This window comes from Poromitra crassiceps, assembly GCF_964638095.1.
Source record: "Poromitra crassiceps genome assembly, chromosome: 14".
Taxonomy (NCBI): domain Eukaryota; kingdom Metazoa; phylum Chordata; class Actinopteri; order Beryciformes; family Melamphaidae; genus Poromitra; species Poromitra crassiceps.
Genome location: NC_139633.1, coordinates 21,036,797 through 21,059,244, shown reverse-complemented (window position 1 = coordinate 21,059,244; position 22,448 = coordinate 21,036,797). Strand labels below are relative to the sequence as shown.

Here is a 22,448-nt window from a genome sequence, read left to right as displayed (position 1 = left end):
TCTGAAAATGTAGTTTTTTGTGTGTGTGTGATCCTTATACATGCATCATTACTGTATATGTGTGTGTGTGTGTGTGTGTGTGGTGGGGGGGGGGGGGGGGGGGCGTATTTAGTTGATCCTGGATGTGAAGGAATTTCGTTTCCACTGATGTTTTGAGTGATTATGTCACAGGTCGTACAGGTGCGTTGAAATCAGTTGAGATAGGAGCAGGTTTTCGTTTGAATGACATGTAATACCTCTTCTGTTTATGCTCAAACTAATCTAATGGGTTTACTACCCTGCTCGAGGGCACGTTCCTCCAACAATGGCCGAATGAGCGCTCCTGTGCATCTCAGTAATCCTTACATAATGATCTTGTCATAAGCAAATGATACACAGAGATTATTTGCACCTGTGCTATTTCCCCTATTATATCAAGTGTACATGTGTTTAAAAGGCAGATTTAGGGTGTTCTTTTTGATCATGTGGTATTGAAAAGGGCAGCTTACGCACTCCAGCTTGTGTTTCAACTTTCCTCATGGCTCGTTACAACAGCTCCTCTCTGTTCCCGCCGCACAAAAGATCACTTTGATCTCTTTTCATATGAAGTATTAACAGGCTTGTGTTACAGTTGGCGATGGGGGAGAAAATGGAGAGCATGTGGACAGCATGGCAAACGTTATGATCCAAAGCAGTTGTTAAATAACCAACACCGACTTCTTTATGGATTCCTTGCGACGGAAAAGGAAGACGCTGCTCTCTTAGCATCAACTTCACCCACATCAATTTGTTCTAATGCAGACTTCCACAGGCCCGGCCCGGCCCGCCATCTGGAGCGCTGGGAGAATTCACCGCGGGCCCGTTGGCTTGTGAGCCGGTGGCACGGAACCAGTACAGATTCAGCAGCTCACTGATCTTTCTTAGTTAGTGGGGAAAAATGGAAGCCAAAGAAAAGCCCTGTGGTGGTGATTGATATTAGATAGATCGCCATTTTCTTTATTTTGCCGCATGCAAAGCATCCGAAAAGAAATGGAATGTCCTAAAAATGATATCCACAGATACTCAAAATAGAGGGGAAAAAGAATGCGCCCCCTTGTTGTCTTTTAGTGCAACAGGTTATACCGTGATCAGTAAAGGTTGGTTGCCAGAAGCTAACCCGTGTTCTCTGTCTCCCCAATATGAGTTCATGTGTGTGAGCGAGCATGCTGCTCCACTGCACATACAGAGTGTGTGTTTGTTGACCTTCTGTGTACATGTGTACTACTACACACACTACACATGTGTACTACTACACACACTACACATGTGTACTACACATGTGCTGAGCCTGAGAGTATGTGTACGTGGGGGTGTGTGTGTGTGTGTGGGGGGGGGGGGGGTTGATACAGCATAGTATTGCAATATTTTGTGTGGCGATATATTGTATCACACAAATGCCAAATATCACAATATTTTATGATATAAATTGTCAGTGCAGGTAACATTTATGACAGGTTTTGTATGACAGTGTTGGTCAGTTTTCTGTCTGCCTGACAATCCCATTTTGCGGCAATAAAGATGATTGAAGACAGCTTTTATGACATCAAGGATGGATATTATTCTGCGGGGTAGCCGCTGTTGTGTTTTTGGAGAACTTGACTCTCAGCAGCTGGCCACTCTGCTGTGCTGACAGAAGGTGCACCTGGATAAAAAAAAATTGAACTCATTTGCAAACACGAAATAAAACTTTAAACCTGCTAGTTGCTGAATGACATGCCTCTGTCATCTCTGTGTACCCTGTTGCATTCAGACTGTATGATGTGGTTTGATGTTGTTTAGGGTGATGCTTGACAGTGGCTGAGGGGGTTGATGGTAGATTACAGTGGATAGAATAGAAATGGATTACAGGGAGTGGTCTGAAAAAGGTCAGCACAATATCTCTTGTCTAACATTGTGCTCTGTGCTCTGCGTTTACATTCTATTCTCGGCTGTTTTGGCGGAGCTGTAAGCAGAGTGTGTGAGGGATGATTGGAGTTCGTACTGTAGGTTTGGTCACATGGGAAGTTGAGGAGCGAAAAGGTTTCCCAGGACCCCCGGGTTGAATCAGGACCCCCTGGGTTGAATCAGGACCCCCAGGTTGAATGATGACTTGTTTCAAAGCTACATCTCTGCTTTCATGATGATTTGATGATGTGAGAGCAGAGCACTGACTTGTTTGTGTGTCTTCCAGTTCCGTGCGAGTGAGTTGCGCAAGCTTTTGAAGAATTCAAATATTTGGGATTTTAAGGGTGGAACGTGTTTATCTAAGGTGTTACCTTTCCTCACAAAAATCCCTTAAGTGCAATAAAATTTAAACCAGTGAAGCGCCCAGATCCCCCACCCCCCCTCCTCCCCCAATTTCAGCCAGAGGAGTATGAAATATTTGCCTGCATCTCTTAAAAATAAGCATGTCAGCACCTTCCTACAACTGTCCTGATAATACCCAACATCATTCACCCCCAAAAAGTCTTGCAGATGAAGTTGTTCTTTGTGAGACGGCGTGAAAATACTCAGCCTTGAAATATTTCCCTGAAAGCTTCGGCTGGTGTCATGCAGACGTGTTTCACATGCCCATCCAAGGAAGCTGATGTAGTTTGAACAGCAATAGTGTTTCCGCTGCATAAGCCTATGAACAGTGTGTAAGACTTGTACTTGCCCCAGAGATCAAGTGCCTTGTACTTGCCCCAGAGAGCAAGTGTGTAAGACTTCTACTTGCCCCAGAGATAAAGTGCCTTGTACTTGCCCCCCTGCCTGTACTTTCCCCAGAGATAAAGTGCCTTGTACTTGCCCCAGAGAGCAAGTGTGTAAGACTTGTACTTGTCCCACAGATCAAGTGTGTAAGACTTGTACTTGCCCCAGAGATAAAGTACGCAAGACTTGTACTTGCCCCAGAGATAAAGTATGTAAGACTTGTACTTACCCCAGAGATAAAGTGTGTAAGACTTGTACTTGCCCCAGAGATTATGATGTAAAACTTGTACTTGCCCCAGAGATTATGATGTAAGACTTGTACTTACCCCAGAGATAAAGTACGTAAGACTTGTACTTGCCCCAGAGATTATGATGTAAGACTTGTATTTGCCCCAGAGATAAAGTACGTAAGACTTGTACTTGCCCCAGAGATAAAGTACGTAAAACTTGTACTTGCCCCAGAGATAAAGTACGTAAGACTTGTACTTGCCCCAGAGATAAAGTGTGTAAGACAACTTACCCCAGAGATAAAGTGTGTAAGACTTGTACTTGCCCCAGAGATATGGTTCAATTCCAAAATAATGACATACAAGAAGAACAGGACAAGCCATTACCAGTGCAGTTCAACCCTCTCTTTCAGCTTCTTGGCCATTAGCCTGATTTTTCCTGGGTATTTTTTTAAAATCTCCCTTTCCTTCCTGTTATTATAAGTGGCACTCTAACTGTAGCTTGACAGCCCGTGTTTTAACATCAGATCATATGTGGATTGGTGTGGCCACATCAAAGGCAGGTGCTACATGCTTCAGGATGTGGGGGGAGGAGAGCTGAGGCAGAGTGCAGTTAGGATGGAAAAACCACGACTGAACCCAGTGAGTTCACCCCATATACAGTATCTTTGATCTGAAGTAGGCTATTATTTAGCAACACTTCAAAATGCCCATTGTAATTATTTAAATATTAGCAGTCGATTAACAGTGATCATCAATTATTATTGTTGTGATCAATTATCAGAATTATCCCTCATCCTAAAAAGTTTAAACCTCACTGGTTTTCTTAACATTTCTTAATGCATATTAATATATGAGATATTTTCTTTCAGTAATACATACTGTAGCTGTCAACTATGTTTTTCCTGCAATTTATTTTTCTTTTCTGGTGGACTCTTGATTGGGAAAGTCATGAACCTTTTGCATAGATGATGACTATTACCACAATTGATTTTACATAATATATTTGGCGAAAATGTTACACAAAGCATCTTAAAAGGTCCAATCCTAAACAGAGCTCTTCATACAAGGACACTATGTATACAAATGAACATCGGTCCAAGTTATACGAGATGTTTGTTAATGTCTAGTGTACGTAAACTGTGGAGCTAAACAGGCCTGGGATTTCCAATGACGTGTGAAAGATATGCTACAGGAGGGACTTGAGTTTTATTAACAAACAACCACTGATGCTCAAACGACTGGTGGAGGCCTGTGCTGGCCTGGTGTTCCATGTGAGTGACAGCTTTTAATTAATTGCTTTGTAAAAGGAAACCCAGGCGGGCCCTCTCCTCCATCGGGCCGGGCGGAACGAGGGACCCAGTGTTTGGGATGCTTTATTAATGCTTTGACTGGTTAGCCCAGGGTAAAAAAGGACAATTAGCATCATCCGCTGCCATATGCTGCCCATTGAGCCTGAGAGCGAGAGGCAAAAGACAAAAGCCCGCCGGGCTCCTGGGTCAGGCTAACCTGGGGTCCACGCGGAGGTACCGCCAACGCTGGCCACATGTGTGCGCCAGAACCCCCACGAGAGCAGCACCCCTCCCAGAGTGCTTTAATTACACACTCAGACGAGTCGACAACACACTGGAGCACTGCTCACTCAGCACAACCCAACGGCCCTCAGTGTCAGTTAAGCCCACTGAGTTCTGCATTGATATTGTGTGTGTGTGTGTGTGTGGTGTGTGTGTGTGTGTGTGTGTGTGTGTGTGTGTGTGTGCGTGTGTGTGCGTGCGTGTGTGTGTGTGTGTGTGTGTGTGTGTGTGTGTGTATGTCTTCATGCGTGTGTGTGTGTGTGTGTGTGTGTGTGTGTGTGTGTGTGTGTGTGTGTGTGTGTGTGTGTGTGTGTGTGTGTGTGTGTGTGTGTGTGCGTGTGTGCGCAAGAGTGATTGAATTGAATTTATATAGTCTGGTTGCACCGCATATTTCCCCATCTGCGCTCTGTCATAAACTGACAAAACAACCCTCAGCAAGTAAACAGCCTTCCTGGCCGTCATCACATCGTGCAGGCCGATCTTTTGAAGTGCGAGCCGTCTCACTGCCAACATCTGCGTGTGATGTCGGCTCGTTAACGGAGGAATTTCTCTCGCAAGTGAACAGAGAAACGGGCTGGAAAACGGGGCAGGTGGGATCTCGTCGGCAGGTCTGTCTCCGATTAGCGCGACATGCTGACGGGGAATGGTCGTGTCTGTGAGGGGCAGAGGAGAATTTGTTCAATCCGTCACTCCCTTCGTCTCTCCTCTGCGCCTCCATCTGGAGTGGATGAAGTCAGAGAGAGACCACATCACTGGTGTTTGGCCCTGCAGAGAGACCACATCACTGGTGTTTGGCCCTGCAGTGGCTTTGATCCTGCGCCCGGCTTGGCACACACGCAGCTGTACCACAGCACGTCCATTGTGCTGCTCCTTTCACTCTGCCGCCAGCTTGCAGGTACAAATGTAAAGAAAGCAGAGCGGCCTCCTCTTTGATTGCTGCCTCTCCGGGCATGCTGCAATTTGCCGGAGCATTTATCGCACGCATCCGTGAGCTTTACGCTTCCATTAGAAGTCGAGATGATCTGAAATGCAAATACCCGCCGCGATAATCCACTCCTCCCTCCATGAGCTTGGTTGGTTTGTGTCGTTAAAGTGTGTGTGTGTGTGTGTGTGTGTGTCTGTGTGTGTGTGTGTGTGTGTGTGTGTGTGTGTGTGTGTGTGTGTGTGTGTGTGTGTGTGTGTGTGTGTGTGTGATGACATGCTTTTATGTGCCCATATTTCTTTGTGTAATCCTGATCGTACGTTGCATTTGTGTTGAAAGTGTCAGTTAAGAAGATGCGAGAGCTGACAGATTAAAACTCGACCGCTGGTCATGTTTCTTTTCTTACGACAGGTGTACGCACCATCTCAGAGCTCTGAAGACTTCAACAGAGATTCACCTTCTTACTCGTCTCCTAAGCCCTCCAGCAGCATGTTTGCAAGCACTTTCTTTGGTGAGTAAGTTCACATGTAAGTTTTCCCGACCGCTCTGACCTTTTTGACCACATTTGAAATGCTGGGGCTGCCCCCCTGACATCCTGCTGCCCCCTGCCATCCTGCATTTCGGAGTGGACATTCGCATAATGTGGGTCACAGCTATTGCGAATTTGCACTTGCTGTCCTCAAAATTTCTATTTTCTGTTGGTGTTGTTTTGGGTCAGTAAAAAGTCTGTATTATTGACTCGATCAAATGTAAGTCCATCTAGACTTTCAAGCTGTTTTTCAATGACCACTTTTTCTGTATTCTGCATCATGATTTGGTCTTTCAGAAATTACCCTCTAATATGGACAAAATATATTCTTGGCATCAGTTACTGACATAATATTTGTGGCAAATTTTATATGGCAAAATAATACTAACTTTTATCCGTCCTGAAATCACAATGAAATGCAATACATAGTCAAATAGAAAGTCTTAGCTGCCATGGACTGTGTTGCAGAGTTGATTTCTCTACTTTTGACAAAATGTGATATTGTAAGTCTCTTTGGATAAAAGCATCTGCTAAATGACATAGTGTAATGTAAATGTAATGCAATAGCATTTTACATTGATCTTACCAGACACATGCAATTGTTCCAGCAGCATTTAGCAACGGTATAGCTGTGTGCAGTGTCTGCAGTCTGTATTTCTATGTATAGAGTCTGAGTCGGATCAAGACAGAATAGAAGACCTCCCCGTTACCCTTAGCATAGTGTTATTTCAGCTGTGTTCAGGACAACGCTCATATTTCAGTCCCAAAAAAACCAAAAGAAAGTACTCCTCGGATGACTCCGAGATAAGGGCAGAGAGGAGGGTTAGCTAAGGTTGGCAGTCAAGACTAAACTACATGATCTGCATTGCTTTGGGGGGCATTGAATTATAACTGTAATAATAATAATGAATAATAATAATAATAAGGTAACTTCTCCAGAGCTGATCTCTGACCAGCTGATCTGTGTTTATGATTAGATGGGACCGACCCGTGGAACTCATCCAATGGCATCAGTCAGCCCAGCTATGGTGGAATGCTGGGCGGATCTTCATCTCACATGCCACAGTCAGGAAACTACAGCAACCTGCACGCACACGAGCGCCTGGTAAGCAGCTCTGCCCACACGAGCACACGAGCGCCTGGTAAGCAGCTCCGCCCACACGAGCACACGAGCGCCTGGTAAGCAGCTCCGCCCACACGAGCACACGAGCACACGAGCGCCTGGTAAGCAGCTCCGCCACGGATACCAACACAATAGAAAAAATAATTCAAATCAAAGTTGAATCCTAATTCTATTCTGCCAGCACACTAGAGATGTCTAATATGTCGTCAGCATGTCAGTCTTCTGTAACATACAGTAGGGCTGCGCAATTAATCGAAATGTAATCGAAATCGTAATATGCTTACTGCAATTCGCAAGGAGGTGCGATAATTTGTTAAAGGTCGTCAAAGGCGTCAAAAGGCCATTTTAAATTAAATATTGTCATGCTGCAGAGATGTCCCGGCCTGCACGTTATGTTCTACACTCTACAGACTTCAGAAAACATCATTTTTTGGTAGGTACAGATCCCCGCCAAATCTCACCATAATCATTCTAATATGTTTTTGCAATTAAAATGAGAATAATGGTATAAAAATTATGATTCCCTCTGATATCGCAAATCATATCGCAATTTCAATATATTAGTCAAAATAATCGCAATCAGATATTTTTTTCTAAATCGTGCAGCCGTAGTCCAGCACACACAGCACAGAGTGGGTGTGCTCTTCTTACACTATTTTGCTGTCTGGTTCTTATCAGTGAAGGCACCGCTGACCCTCTGTGTATCAGTGTTCGATCTGCTCCTGCCTGCCTGTTCATATAGTGAACTATATGTAGTGTTTATCATATAGTGAACTATATGTAGTGTTTATCATATACTGTAGTGAACTATATGTAGTGTTTATCATATAATGAACTAAATTATATAAGGAACGACCATATGAATTTTGGACACTACACAGATTTTTTTTCTGGAGATCATTGCGTCACAAGATGCACCGATCTTGCTTAAAAACGTTCTTCTTCTCCTTCGGTAAAGACGACCGCATTGCATTGTGGTATACCGGTGAAAATGTAGGGTACATTCGCTGTTCACTAGAAATCGCTGTGCATTGTGGGTATTTTATAGTGGACTATATAGTGAATCAAATTAACAGTTGAGAATTCTGACACTATAATAAAAAAAAAGGCCATGGCCAACACACTAAATAGTCCACTATTTCTGCCATAGGGACCGATTCCGAACAGGGCATCTGTCTCTGTTCCACTTTCTAATAAGCTTTCCTTCATCATGGCCTGGGAAATGGAAGAGTCTAATTGAAATCAGAGGATAAATGGGGACATTGCTAACGAAGCTCCTTCTTTCTCACACACATACGCACACATTTTGTGACTTCCCAATCTCTTTCTTTCAGAACTACCCCGCACACTCGGCCTCCCCCGACGTCAACGCCAGTCTTCCTCCCATGTCCAGCTTTCATCGAAGCAACGCCAGCACTTCGCCATTCGTCACCGCAGCGCACACCCCGTCCGTCAACGCCGCCGATGGGGTCATGGGTACGTTCTCATGTTGACAGTCAGCTACCTGCTCACAGTGTCTCCATTCGTCATAGTCAGTCTTTAAAGGTAGCGGGGGCGGGCGGTTGGACAGCTGCTTTGTGCACCGTGACCGCGTCTCATTTGTCTGAGTTTGCTGCTACAAAGAACCCCTCTCTTTCTGTGTTTTTAGCTGCTCCAAATCGGGGGAACGCCACTGGAACCTCGCAGACTGGAGATGCACTGGGCAAGGCGTTGGCCTCGGTGAGTTACACCCCGGCATTCAACTGGGAACTCAGTCCGTCTCACCATACATTCCTGATGGAAGGGAATTAAAGGAGAGAGAGTATGACATGCGGCAAAGGGTTCGACTAAGGCTTAGTGGTGCTCGCTCTACCAGGTGAGCCTCCAGGGCGCCCTGCACAGAACCAGTCTTTCTATATCCTCTCTAGGTCCGTCTCCACTCAGGGGGTGAACCTCATGTGTACTGACAGTACTACTGTACCTTCTCTGCACTCCTGAGCTCAAATGCATTTTGATTTCTCTGCAAATTGAGAGAGTCCATTAGAATAATGTCCCACTTCTGCCTCTAAAGAAGGTGACCCCAGTGGTCATGCTGGGAATTAAGTGCTATACTGAATGCTGATTAAAAAAAGCCCAGGGGATATGTTTGTAGTTGTTTTTGGGCCTAAGCCTGGATAATTGTGGGCTTAAACTAAGAGTATTCAAGAAAGGGAATTTTACATTAAAAAAGACTCTTAAAGCCAATGGATTACACTCTAGTTTGGAAAATCAATCCTTGATATCTGTGGCATCTTGTAATGCATCTCTCTGAGTGTTTAACTTGTTCTGGCTCACAAAGTTTCATAGGAGCAAGGAGTTACACATGCATGGGTGGATGCTTAGCTAGAATTTCATCGTGATTCTGTACAAGTACGCCCCGAAGCTCGCTATTGTATGATCATTAGACCCCTTCCCAATTTCCCCCCGGGGATCATTAAAGTCTTTCTGATTCTGATTCTGAAAAAAGAGTCAGTATTTAATAATCCGCTGTCCAATGGCCACAAGGATCACAGCACATCATCTAATCTGGCTATGAGTATTGTCTCAGCGTCCTGTGTTTAACTAGCACAGTATGGATGAGAAGAAGAAGCATTCACTCTCTGATTTTCACTCTTCAGGTAGATTTGCCAGCTGAATGAAAATGTATATTTGATAGAGAAACCATCCACTGGTTTAACATTTAACCTTGAACTTCATACTCGTCGGACACTTGAAGTTGATGCTGTTTTAAGACTGTGACATAGAAGTGGACAAGGAACATAGGAGGCTTGCTTGGGGCTCAGATACTGGGAACTTGGGGGTCTTTGAATTGAGAACAAAAATGTCTCGAATCATATAACTGTAGAAAGCTAGCTCACTTCTGTAGATGTTAGCGTAGCTTGATGTGAGGTAAACTGCTTACTGTTGCAAACCCAACATATACCAGAGGGGAGATGATAATCACAAATTAAGTCTTTTTATATTTGCAGACTCAATTCTATTAGCATGACAAAGCTGGAGTGAAATGGACACGGTTGGGCTGGGCGGCTGGAGGGGGGTTGGTGGGTGGGGGGGCACAGGGGAGTTTCTAACTGCTGTGGCTCAACTCCACGGGGCCCTCTGCAGGCCTTTTGTTCTCCGCCCGTTTAAATTGGCCTTGCTTATTGGCCCCATGCCGCCTGCAGGAGCGGAACTGATGAGGAGGCGGGGCTTCATTTACTCCCGTAAGATGAGCCGTGTTCCACTTTGAATACGGCGCCAGTAGCCAATGAGGGAGGAGAATAGAAAGTCATATATTGTTGGGTCAGAAATCACGGGTATCAATGGCTTGCTTTTGAGAAACGAAAAGGAATATTTGGAGATTTATTTTGAGTCTTATTGGCTTCCGACACACTTGTGATCAGGCTATTAATCTTCCTTAGTTTTCAGCTGAATCGAGTGTCTGAGAGGAAAAATGCTGAGCAGGGAGAAACACTATTGGTCTGATAGTGTAGAAAAGCATCAATAGCAGTTCCATTCATCCTTCAGAGAACAGCCATCCCTCCTACACACTCATCAGTGAAACACTACAACCAAACGTCCAGCCTGATTCCCCATGTGTGTGTGTGTGTGTGTGTGTATATATATATAATATATATATATACACACACACACACACACACACACACACACACACACACACACACACACACACACACACACACACACACACACACACACACACACACACACACACATATATATATGTGTATATATATATATATATATATATATATATATATATATATATATATATATATATATATATATATATGTGTGTGTGTATGTATATGTTGATTGAAACACTAAAGCCCAGAGATCAAGGTTGAATAAGGAGATTATTGATAATGAGTGCATTCTATCATCCCCACAGAAGTCACATGGTTTCCTGCCAGCTCAATCTGATCTGAACTTGGAAGAGAAATCTCTGTGGATCGGCTGCTTTCTCTCTACTAATTAGTCAGGATCCAGCCCATAATACCCCGGCTTCTCTGAGACATGTTCCATTATGGCACAATATCCTCTTATTAAAGGCAGGGAAATCAGGGACGTGTTTGTGCTTTAATCCAGCATTTGTTGAAACAAATGAAATCCCTGTGGAGATTCCCTGCTCTTGTGATTGACATGTCATCCTAAAACTAAACGACCTCACTGTCACCTTTCAGGGAGTGCACTGAAAGCTTACACTTCCTCTGAATTGTCCATTATTTTGTTAAGTTAGTTGTTATCCTTTATTTATCTCCATGGGGAAATTCATCCTCTGCATTTGACCCATCCTCTACTAGGAACCTTCCTAGAACTAGGAGCAGTACAGATCGGTACAGATGAACATGTGAACATATGAACATTTTCATCACTAGCCTTTTTTTTTTATTATTTTTTGCAAGAATTCAGACACAGTAAAATGTTCCTATTTTGAAATACTTTTGTACTTTTAAATTTGTTTGTTTTTATGTTTCAATTTCAATAGAAGCCCTGAGTGGCAGGAGAAAACCTGACTCACCGAAAATTTAAAGCTGTAAAAAAAAACTGATTCAAATCAAACAATTGGGATTCAGTTGTCTGGTGGCACAAATCTCACCCCATAATTCTAAGATATCTCGGGCAAACTGGAATCCAGTAGTCAGCCAGTTTATCACATGGTTGTATAGCAGTCACTGTTCTGTCTAACAGTCACTGTTTTGTCCGCTGTACTAGCCAGAGTGTGTGAAAAAAACAGACTGACTAGATGACTGCAGTAGACACAGTGTGAGATAAAAGTACATTATATCAAAGTGAATATTGGTTCAACTGTTAGAGAGCCATATGTACGCCTGAGCATTTTTATAGCATCCCTGGTAGTAAAATCATCATAATTGATGAGCCAGTTTTGGCTGGAAGATGGTAACACAGCTATACAAGGTATGGGAGAAACAGCCACCTGTATTTTATATATACGTATATATATATATATATACAGTATATATATATAAATGGTTGCTTGTGGTACCTTAATGATGAATCTCTCTCTCCCCCCTCTCTCTCCATCCACCTCTCTGTTCCCATAGATTTACTCACCTGACCACACTAGCAGTAGTTTTCCATCCAACCCGTCGACACCTGTGGGCTCTCCTTCACCCCTGACCTCCACAGCAGGTGCTGCCTCAGCAGGTATGGTGGCGACTGCTGCCGGCCACCCGTCTGGAAGGGCAGGTACAGCATCAACCTCTGGATATGAAACTTACATATGTATGCACACACGCACGGATACACACACATACACACACACACACACACACACACACACACACACACACACACACACACACACACACACACACACACACACACACACACACACACACACACACACACACACACACACACACACGAGCGCACACACACCAGAAACCAGGTTGTAGAGTGGAGCATGCGCTTCATTAAAAATGCTTCAAACATGCTTATTTGTATAGGCAGAGGGCTTTCATGACATTACTTCAAGACTATGTATTGTAGTGCTTTAGTTGGATCAATCTCAGCAGAGTGAAGGTTGAAAGTTATTACCAGTTTTAGCTCATCTCCACATAATTAAATTAGTTAAATCCTGCAAAGATTTTAAGTGAATCCATTCTAAAAGCCACTTTAGTTTATTCTAGGACTAGACTTTATGCATATCCATTCAAACAGCCCTATCAGTGTCATTAAGCTTATCTAAGCTTTTTAAACAGTAAATTCAGAATTGGGATTGAGTGGACAGTATTAGTGCTAGAGGCATAAATTCAGCATACAGTATCAGTTTTATTCTGACCCAGAAAATACAGCGTAGAGTATAACTCTGGTGCTGGTACAGTGTCCACAACATGGGCCTGTTTTCACAGTCGGCAGAGCTGCTCCAGATAGTCTGCTGGTGACATCACAGATTAGTCTTGGCTCTCGAGTGTCTTGCTCAGACTTGTTCATGGTCATAAATCTAGACTGAACTGACACATGCTCTTGAAATAACATTTAAGCTTTGCCTTACATTGGATTTTTGCTTTAAAAGTGACAGGAACAAAAGTCTAATGACAACCACTGGAGAGACTGGAGCTGTGGTCTGTGGGGTGCTTTTTTTTTTTTTTTTTTTACAATTAACTTTGAAGCTGTTTGAAAAGGTCTTACATTTCGCCATTCAAAAGTGGTACAGATTGTGTTTTTGCGTGATATATTATAATCTAAATGTCTTTATGGCTGATAATAACACGCATACTGTTGGTGCGGTCCAGACAGAAGAGGCCATACTTTGTGATAAGACAATACATGTTGTGGAAAAGATTTGAGGGTGTAGCGTTGATATTACATAACCTTGTTTTTACAGGCAAGTGCTCAACAGTTTGCAATTTTGGACAGACGACCCTCTTTATGAGTTTTTGGCGTGTCAGAAGCAGTGAAGAAAGACAGGGAAGTAGTGAACAATGCGTATCCAGACAGTTGAGAGAACATGTTCGTTGCCACCAGAACACCTGAGGAAGTTTCCGCTTCGGACATGTCGGGGTTAAAAGAGCTACGTGAGAGAAGAATGTGGAAGTTGCCAAACATGTCGACAGACGCTGGGGAGAAATGGAGTGAGAGTGCAAGGAGAGAGAGAGAGTGAGGGAGAGCCAGGGCCAGCGTGTTGTTTTTTAGCGGGCAGTTGTGCCATGTGTAGCAATGTAGTGGCGACAGCTGTCTGTGCGTATGCCCCCCCCACTCATCCTCAGCTGTTGCCCTGGCCCATGGACAGCTGTTAGCCCCCCACAGACCAGGCTGCAAAAGGCCTCATTTATCTCCGTGTGTGTGTGTGTGTGTGTGTGTGTGTATGTGTGTGTGTGTGTGTGTGTGTGTGTGTGTGTGAGGGGGGGGGGGCTATGACTCAGCTGATGAGGAAGACGATGACGGTCGCTCACGGGGAGATCCCCTCTCTCCACCTATTCACAGTAACTCAGCCAGGCTTGATACAGTAGTGATAGCAGCATGCAACACTGGGCAGGATGATTGCTAAAACCATTTATAGGCTGAGTTGTCATTTCATACATCCAAAACTTGGAAGTAGATATTATTATATGTGTTGTGCTGTTTAGGGCTGACCCAAATGCTTCGAAGCTTCAATCGATGCCGTCGGTAACCGATTTCCCAATCGGTATTCGAATGCTTAATTTTTCTTCTTAAATGTATTTTTAAATAGTAATCTACCATTATTCATTATGCACCAACATTAATTATTAGACAAGGACATTGTGCCTCACAGCTCTCATCTAACGTTCCTAACCAGCACTGAAGCTGCGACAGCACCAGGGCCTACTGTACATATGAGCAAATTCATTTTTATGGGCTATGGCTGTAATTTATTTGATGTGCTTTTTGCAATTTCTTTTTTAATAAATTTTCATTTCAATAAAAAGGAAAATCCTTGAAGTCAGATTTTTTTAATTGTATTTTTGTAGAAATTGTATTCGGGGACAGCCCTATAGTGCTGTTAAATATATTAGAAGTTCTCATCAATCTCTGTTAAGTTTTGACAATTGAAAAATCTCCATTTTGTTCATATTATACAAGTTCACTTGTGAGGATATTCTTTCACTAGTTGTTTCGTGCTTTGTGATCTATTTCACAATTACGCGTCTGGAGTTTGAAGGAGGGACTCTTCTTTGAAACTGACACAAAATCTGGCGTGGTGTTGATGCGAACCACAAACTCCATTCATCATTAGGATTACAGCGACGCACAGCACATTACTCAGGCCTGGTTTGTTCAATTAGCCCTCTCTGGTGCACGTGGGGACCAGAGCCCCAGGCTCATTTGTCATCGCAGCCAGCCAGTGGAGGCTTATGAGGAGTTCCTGTCTGATTCACGCCTGGGAGAAAGCTGAGGCAGAACAGAGGCTTCTCATTTCCGCTACCAAAGTAACTTTTAATAGCCCGTTAATTAAAGTCTGCTTTTTCTAAGGCTGTGTGTGTGTGTACAGTAAAGACACGTGGAATCTCAAGTATAGGAGAGTGTGTGGCAGTGAGACATTCTTCAGGATGAATGTGTGGAAAGTCCTTTTCTAAACAGTTCCCAGAGCTCAAGGGAGATGTAATCTTTGTGTTTGTTAGAAACATACAATTTGCTAACGTTAGGGTTCCTGCTCGCTCTCTCGCACTCTTGCCTTGCTGTCTTTGGAATCCTGAAATATCCTTTTAGGGGAGATGTTAGAGAAAAGAGTCCCACAGTCAGTGTTCTAAAAATGCATCCCCGCACGCCACTAAAAATAAATATCCTAGTTGCTAAGATGCTAGTTGCCAGGTTTACATACAGTACTTGCTTACAGAAGCTTAGTGGTATGTTGAAAGGTTGAGATGTACAGACCCTCTAAAACTGTGATAGTCCTAATGTGTTTTATTGTTTAACACTAGCTAGACGCGTGTTTGTAAGACAGTATAAGCTATCATGTTGCTCGGTATAAAATTAAAATTCGTAAAACCTCTTTTGAAAACCGAGGTGTTACATTCAGTGGTTTGTTATGTGTTTGATCTGACCAAGTTGATATTTCTGAATAATTCTCAGTAAATGGCATTATGAGTAAGAATGCCACATCAGTCTTTTCACAGATGGCACTGAGAATTTCATCTTGCCCCTCCCCCCTTTTAGCTTTTTATGTTACTTGTGGAAATAATGACGAATACGATCTTTTCCGGCAGGCAACTCGAGTAGAAATGATTCCCTATGCCTGCTACTCCTATGCGCAGTGGAGAACCCTACGGACAATGAGTTTTTAAAATATATAGACATAGCCAAAACAAAGTCCCCCATCTGCAGCCTGTGCTCTGGTGGACTCCATTTCCCAGGATGTAGGCTGGGCTTGGCTTCTTTCCACCATAATAGACAGCAGACAGTGCTGAGCTGGAAAGGTCCACAAACACCTCATGTAAATAACCTGGAATGGCTCATTATTGTCAAAGTCCATGAAGGATATTTGATTATATAACGCATTACCCATAATGCATTACCCCGTGATGCACATTGTTTGTTTGTCAGGATGAAAGTGGGCTTCAGAAAAAGGAAAGACGAAAATGTCTTGGATTTGGAAATGTGATGAGCAGATGTGGATTCCTTTTCTCTCGCACTAATTTACACCAGATGCAATCAAAATGATTGACTTTTCTATCAACTACACAGAGAGTTTGGTTCGCACAAAAGCTTGAAAATCCACTCAGAACCTCTGCCAACCAAAGGTAAATTATCACCACGAGTATTTAGTGTCAAGCTGATTGAGTTTCTACATTTCTGGGCCTGCACAGGCACACTGTTCTAACACTCGTAACAATTGCTAACAAAAAGTTAGCAATTTATGATCACAAAACTATACCATCTATTCTAATGCTGCCCAAACTGACCCCTGATTCTATAGGCATAGCTACTGTAGCCTACCATTCCTTTCAGACGTGTGATGCGTTGCAAACTTCGACACTAACAATCTTTGACAAGTGTTCAGAAATAATAGAGAATAGCCAATAGAGTATGCAGTATTCAGCTGAGGCCCACATCGCTTTGCAGTGTTTTCTCACCGTAGAATGTTCTCTAACGACAGGACATTCAGTCATGACAGAGCCAGCAGGGATTGGCCATTGATGTTGAGGGGAAGCAGACTCATCATCTTAATTATTCATCGGAAAAATACGAAGTTAAATGAAATACAACTGTCTATTTTTGTTCAAAGATGTGTTGAGTTTTCCTACTAATTATTTTTCCCTGGAAATGATTTGAAACGATGAGTAATCTAAGTGGCTGTTCAAGTTGAAAGGATCATCCTTCACTTCCAATTTTTTTTTACCGTAATTGAACAGATGGTAGCTGTTAATTTCAAATCCTGCAGTGCCAGAGTGTATTTTTATATGCTGATTGAAATTATTGAAACACACTTTGATGCCTTAAGCTTTAGATCTGATTCATCATACTGTTGATTGATTATCAATGATATCCAGTCTTGGATATGAAATGGCTTTGACCTTAATTAATCAAGGTATAAATTTCATCTGTTCAACATCTGTTTGTACTTTTATAATGCTCTGTTGAACTTTGGAGAGGAAGTCAACATGCGTAGATTGATTCTCTGTGGCTCTTTTTGGCCTAGATCATTTGGCAAGTGTGAAAGGCTGTTGGATGCAAGTTATGCTAAAACTCTGCTCGGTACGTGGGTTGGCTGTCAGGGATGGCGTTATTGCATTCATCTAATGAGATGAGGTTCAGATCTGTCGATCAGGAGCACCACCTGTTTAACTGCACTGCCGATCTGATCGCTCTGATTGGTTATAGAGCCTCAAAGTGTCCAGGAAGAAGGAAGTCAGCGTTAAAAAAAACAGCTCTTATCAGTGCTCATCGTGTTCCCCGGCCTTTCTTAGCTATGAGCTCATTCATGAGCGGATGTAGAGTGCGTCCCACGGTGGAAGTGGGCGTCGACTATTCGTCCACTGGCTCATGTGTCAGGATGCGGTCCAGTCATCAGGAAGGGATCATGCAGTTGAGCCTGAAACCTCAAACAGAGCTGGGGCGGCTTTAGCTCAGGAGGTAGAGCGGGTCGGCCAATGACGCAAGGGTTGGCGGCTCGATCCCCGCTCCCTCCCAGCTGCTGTCGCTGTGTCCTTGGGCAAGACACTTAACCCTCCTTGCTCCCGATGGTGTGTAGGCACCCTGCGTGGCAGCCTGCCGCCATCGGTGTATGAATGGGTGAATGTAGACTATCTACTGATTGTAAAGCGCTTTGGATAAAAGCGCTATATAAATGCAGGCCATTTACCATTTAGCAACAAGAAAGCAGAAAATCAGGATGTCAGCGCGTTATGATGACTGCGTGTTATGCTGTGTGTCTGTCAGGTGGCCTTTCTGTCAGTGTACCCAGTGGAGCAGGGTAAAGCTCTCAGCCGTGTTGCTATGAAAGTGTTAAGTTAGCTGTGTTAAGTTGTTAACGGTGATCAGAGCAATTTAGAGAGAGAGAGAGTGGCGTCAGCGGAGGACCAACATGCGTGACTCATTAGCCAATGAACAGCCAGGAAGGGGTCTCGCGCTACTTTTGAATGCTAAAATAAAGCTGATGATGTACAATTTGATTTAAAAAAAAAACACAAACTGTCCATTTTGCTGCAACTCGACAGTGCTGCTTAATCCAGAACCTTACTTCCTGGAACTCTTGAGAGTAAAAAAAACTGGTCCATTGGAGTGAATGGAGATGTTGCGACTCTTCTATATAGACGGCTCTGACAGTGATTGCCTCTCTCTCTCTCTCTTTCTCTCTCTCTCTCTCTCTCTCTCTCTCCTCTCTCTCTCTCTCTCTCTCTCCCATCAGGTACCAACCAGTGGCCCCGTGCTGGTGGACAAACCCCCTCCTCCCCAAATTATGAGAACTCCCTTCACTCACTGGTAAAGCCCACAGCCTCTTCCAATAAACACACACACACGCACACAAGCGCGCACGCACGCACGCACGCACACACACACACACACACACACACACACACACACACACACTCACTCACTCACTCACTCACTCACTCACTCACTCACTCACTCTCTCTCTCTCTCTCTCTCTCTCTCTCTCTCTCTCTCTCATGGATGCTTACTGTAGATATGTTACCCATGGAGGGCAGAGCTTGCATTACAGGGAGATTCCTGTCTGACAAATGTTGAGAAAGGTGGGGGCAGAGGGATCCCAAAACGGAAAACAATACCTGTCCCTCGGGGTGTGGCCAGCCATCTGTCCTCCACTCTGCGGGCCAGGGTGGGGATGACAGTTGGGGGCTGGGGGGCTGGAGTGAAGCAGGGGGGCGGGTAGGGAGCATTGGCAGCTGTTGCGCTGAACCGCTGCTCCAGGATTCCTGCGCTGCCTGGGATCACCTTTCATCCAACATGCGACCTGATGCGCATGTCATGTGTTTACATTATCTGGTGTGCGGATTAAATATTTAACCACAATGGTTTAAATTGTAATGTTAATAACCTTTACGTATAGAGCACTTGTCAAAACAGTGTTACAATGCACTTTAATGGGATGACTAAAACTGTTAAAAAAAGAAAAGAAAAAAAAAGTATGTACAGAATAATTAAAAGCATGGATCACAATTTCCATGTAATTAAAAGCAGATTTTTTTGGGGGGGGGGGGGGTGTAGAAAACATGACTGCACCACTGTGGTAACATGTTTGTTCAGGCTCATAGTGGAATCAAAATAACTCCAGTTTGAATATTAGCAGAGATCAGGCCAAGAAGGTTATAAATTGGAGCACTAACGAGATGGGGCCCAATTATGATAACTTAAAGGGACACTTCGAAAACTGAAACATAACGCTGATTTATTTTGCACATGATCTCACACATATCTGAAAACTGTAAACCGTTTTACAGACATTCATTTCGTTTTATCGTTATTGAGAGTTGACTTGAGTTAAGTGTGGACCAGTGATGTCATCACAAGACTGTACACAATGATTCAGTGCCTTCTGATGACATCACTGGTAGCAGCAAATTTGGGAATCAACGTTGTAAACAAACGTTTCTGCCGTGGATGTGATGTAACCACGGATGTAACCTTTGTATAGCACTTCCCAGTCAAGCCAAAGTGGGAGGAGAAACTGAAATAAGAGTTATTAGTCTCAAACTAGAAAATTATTTCATCCTTACAAAGTGATTGGTCAACAGCTGCCTGTTTCTTTCCAAATTCTGCCTTTCTCTTTCTGTCTGTGCCTTTTCAAAGACAATCTCTGTCCATGCTCTGTTTGTGGTGTTTCTTCGATTGATCTTTCTTCATAATCCTGTCTTATTCCTTTGACTTTGGCAGAAAAACAGAGTTCATCAGCAGCTACATGAGCATCTCCAGGATGCCATGTCTTTCTTGAAGGATGTCTGCGAGGTATTCCTGCCCTTCTCACAGAGCCCTTCTCATCCCCTCTTCCATTTTGTCTCCTCCCACAAGCTTGACTTCCAGTCCACATTCCTCACAGTCAAATGTCCTATAACTCATTTTGGCTATTATTTGTGTCGTCATATTTTCCCATGTTGCTTATTTCTATTTTGCCATTCCAGCTTGCAGTAATCAGCTTAGGCGTAGAAGATACTTAGATGTTGAATTCTAAATGATTTGTTAGAGTACTCCAAGTGGCTCCAGTGCATCCGTCAATTTTTCAGTTGGACACAAACAAGGGCAACTTATTGTCTTTGAACACACTAGTCACACACCTCAAGTTGAAATGGCTGCGTTCTTGCATTTGGATTGTCTTTTATCTTATGTTTCAGATGTTGTTTTTTCTTTTTCAACTCCACACCATACATTCAGTGTTCTCTATTTCTGTCCTAATGTGCTTATACTAAGCTGCTCTGTCCTTTCCTTTCCTCTCGTCTCCCTCTCCCTAACCCTTCCCTCTTCAATCCCCCCTGGTCCTCCCAGTCTCGAATGGAGGATCGTCTGGACCGACTGGATGATGCAATCCTTGTTCTGCGGAACCATGCCGTGGGCTCCACCGCCAGTCTGCCCAGCGACATACACACTCTGCTGGGACAAGCACAAAATGGGCCAATAGCAGGCCTTGGAGCAAACTTCCCTGCCTCTGCATTGGTTCCAAGTCGGACAGCAGCGATGGTACGAGAACTTCACAGGAGTATTTTTGATTTGGAATGTTTTATGTATTTAGGATATTGCATCTAATAAGTGTCTTATAACCAGTTTTGGGCAAGTTACTTTCAAAATGTAATATACTACATATTACTAGTTACTTTTATTTGAAAGTAATAAGTTACTTTACAATATTACTTTCTGTGTAGAGTAACTTGTTACTTATTACACTACTTTTGCATTACTTTTACCAAAACAACAGCAGCAGCAGAATGATGACGCAATTTCAAAATCAGTGTAAAGAATCAAAAATTCTAAATGTTGGTCTTTTCCTTTGTTATTGTCATCTATAGTGGTTATTTGCATAAAAACACACATATATAATATGTGTGTTTATATATATATAATATTACTGAAATCCTATAAGTGATAAGTTATATTACTGAGTTACTGCTAAAAGTAATATATTACCTGTAATATGTTACTTTTGTAATGAGTTACCCCCAACACTGCTTATAACAGTCTAAGCAGACACACTTATTGTTGTATCTAACTTTTCCAAATTCCCCATACAACATGCGCCGGCCACCTGTTTAAAATGGGTCTGCTGCCATGTGTAGAAACGAAGAAATTTTCCTCATAGAGCAGTTGAATTTATGCTGACGTATTTTCCATAAGTGTAATGGCTGGCCCAAGGCTCCGCAGGACTGTGTATACACAAGGGTGAGAGAGAAATGAGAAAAACAGACATCATGGAGGAAGCTTTTGCTTTGGTGTGGGAGGAGTTTGTGTGTCACGCTCCTTTTACAGTTCAACCCGAAGCCTCTGGAGGAACAGGGGAACGCAGGTCTCCATATACAGTAAATCATGATGTGTTCATCTCCATCTCCATCAGTTATTCCATTTTAAAGAGCCTGGAGATTTAAACACATCTGTAGTGGAAATTAAAATGGGGCGGCTATTCCTACAGTATTTTAATGTAAAAATAAAATGAATGGGTGGGGGTTTAGATTACTGATCATTTTACAGATAATGGGTGCACTCAGACAGAAATTACGTGGGGGTGGGGGGGGGGGGGTCAGAGGCAAGGGAACAGAAACACATTCAGCATTTCAACCAATTCTTTTTGTGATTAAGATTTGTTTTTATTCCTTTTGAATTTCTTGGTCCTCCAACATCTGATTGGATTAGTTCCAGATCCAGACTTTAGATCCAGATCCAGACTTTAGATCCAGATCCAGATCACGTCCACATCCAGCCACACTGACCAATTTCAACAAGTGGAAATTGGATTCCAGTGAAAATATTTTGCATGAACTGTGCCCACTTATTGAAATTGTAGAAAAGCAGTTGAGCCACAATTTAGAATGTAATTTAGATGATCTGTAATGTTGTTTCATATTTTGATTTGAACTGACATTTTAGTGTTAATCACACCTAAATAACTTTCACACATCTTTGCTGGCAAGATGATCAAAGTTGTGCCGTGTATTTTCCTTGCACCACTTATCAGGATTTGGTATCTGTCTTTCTGGCCACCTGCCTCTTAAACCCCTCGGCCAACAATAATTTATATTAAATACAGAGTTGTTAATGTTTCTAGTTTGTTATTGTCGCCCATCTCGCAGCACAGGGAAGATCCTATCTGCAGGCGCTGTGTGTGTTATCTGTCATGGCGTGTTTTGATACTGGTGCTGGGGTCCGTCCTTGGATGGTTCCAGGGAAGCGCGTCTTGCCTCTCAAAACAAGCACTTCTTGTAGTCGGCACAAAGCG

General features: G+C 43.1%; 1 protein-coding gene across 1 annotated transcript in view; it reads left to right on the top strand.

The window, feature by feature from the left end:
- tcf12 (transcription factor 12) overlaps nucleotides 1-22,448 on the top strand; it is a gene marked incomplete at its 5' end in the record, with an annotated part of 86,877 nt that overhangs the window by 57,957 nt on the left and 6,472 nt on the right. Inside the window, 8 exons of the mRNA XM_083651054.1 lie at nucleotides 5,823-5,922; nucleotides 6,918-7,045; nucleotides 8,398-8,539; nucleotides 8,712-8,782; nucleotides 12,148-12,292; nucleotides 18,417-18,490; nucleotides 19,904-19,975; nucleotides 20,510-20,701. Coding sequence (XP_083507180.1) covers nucleotides 5,823-5,922; nucleotides 6,918-7,045; nucleotides 8,398-8,539; nucleotides 8,712-8,782; nucleotides 12,148-12,292; nucleotides 18,417-18,490; nucleotides 19,904-19,975; nucleotides 20,510-20,701 — 924 coding nt within the window. The remainder of the gene's footprint in view (nucleotides 1-5,822; nucleotides 5,923-6,917; nucleotides 7,046-8,397; nucleotides 8,540-8,711; nucleotides 8,783-12,147; nucleotides 12,293-18,416; nucleotides 18,491-19,903; nucleotides 19,976-20,509; nucleotides 20,702-22,448) is intronic.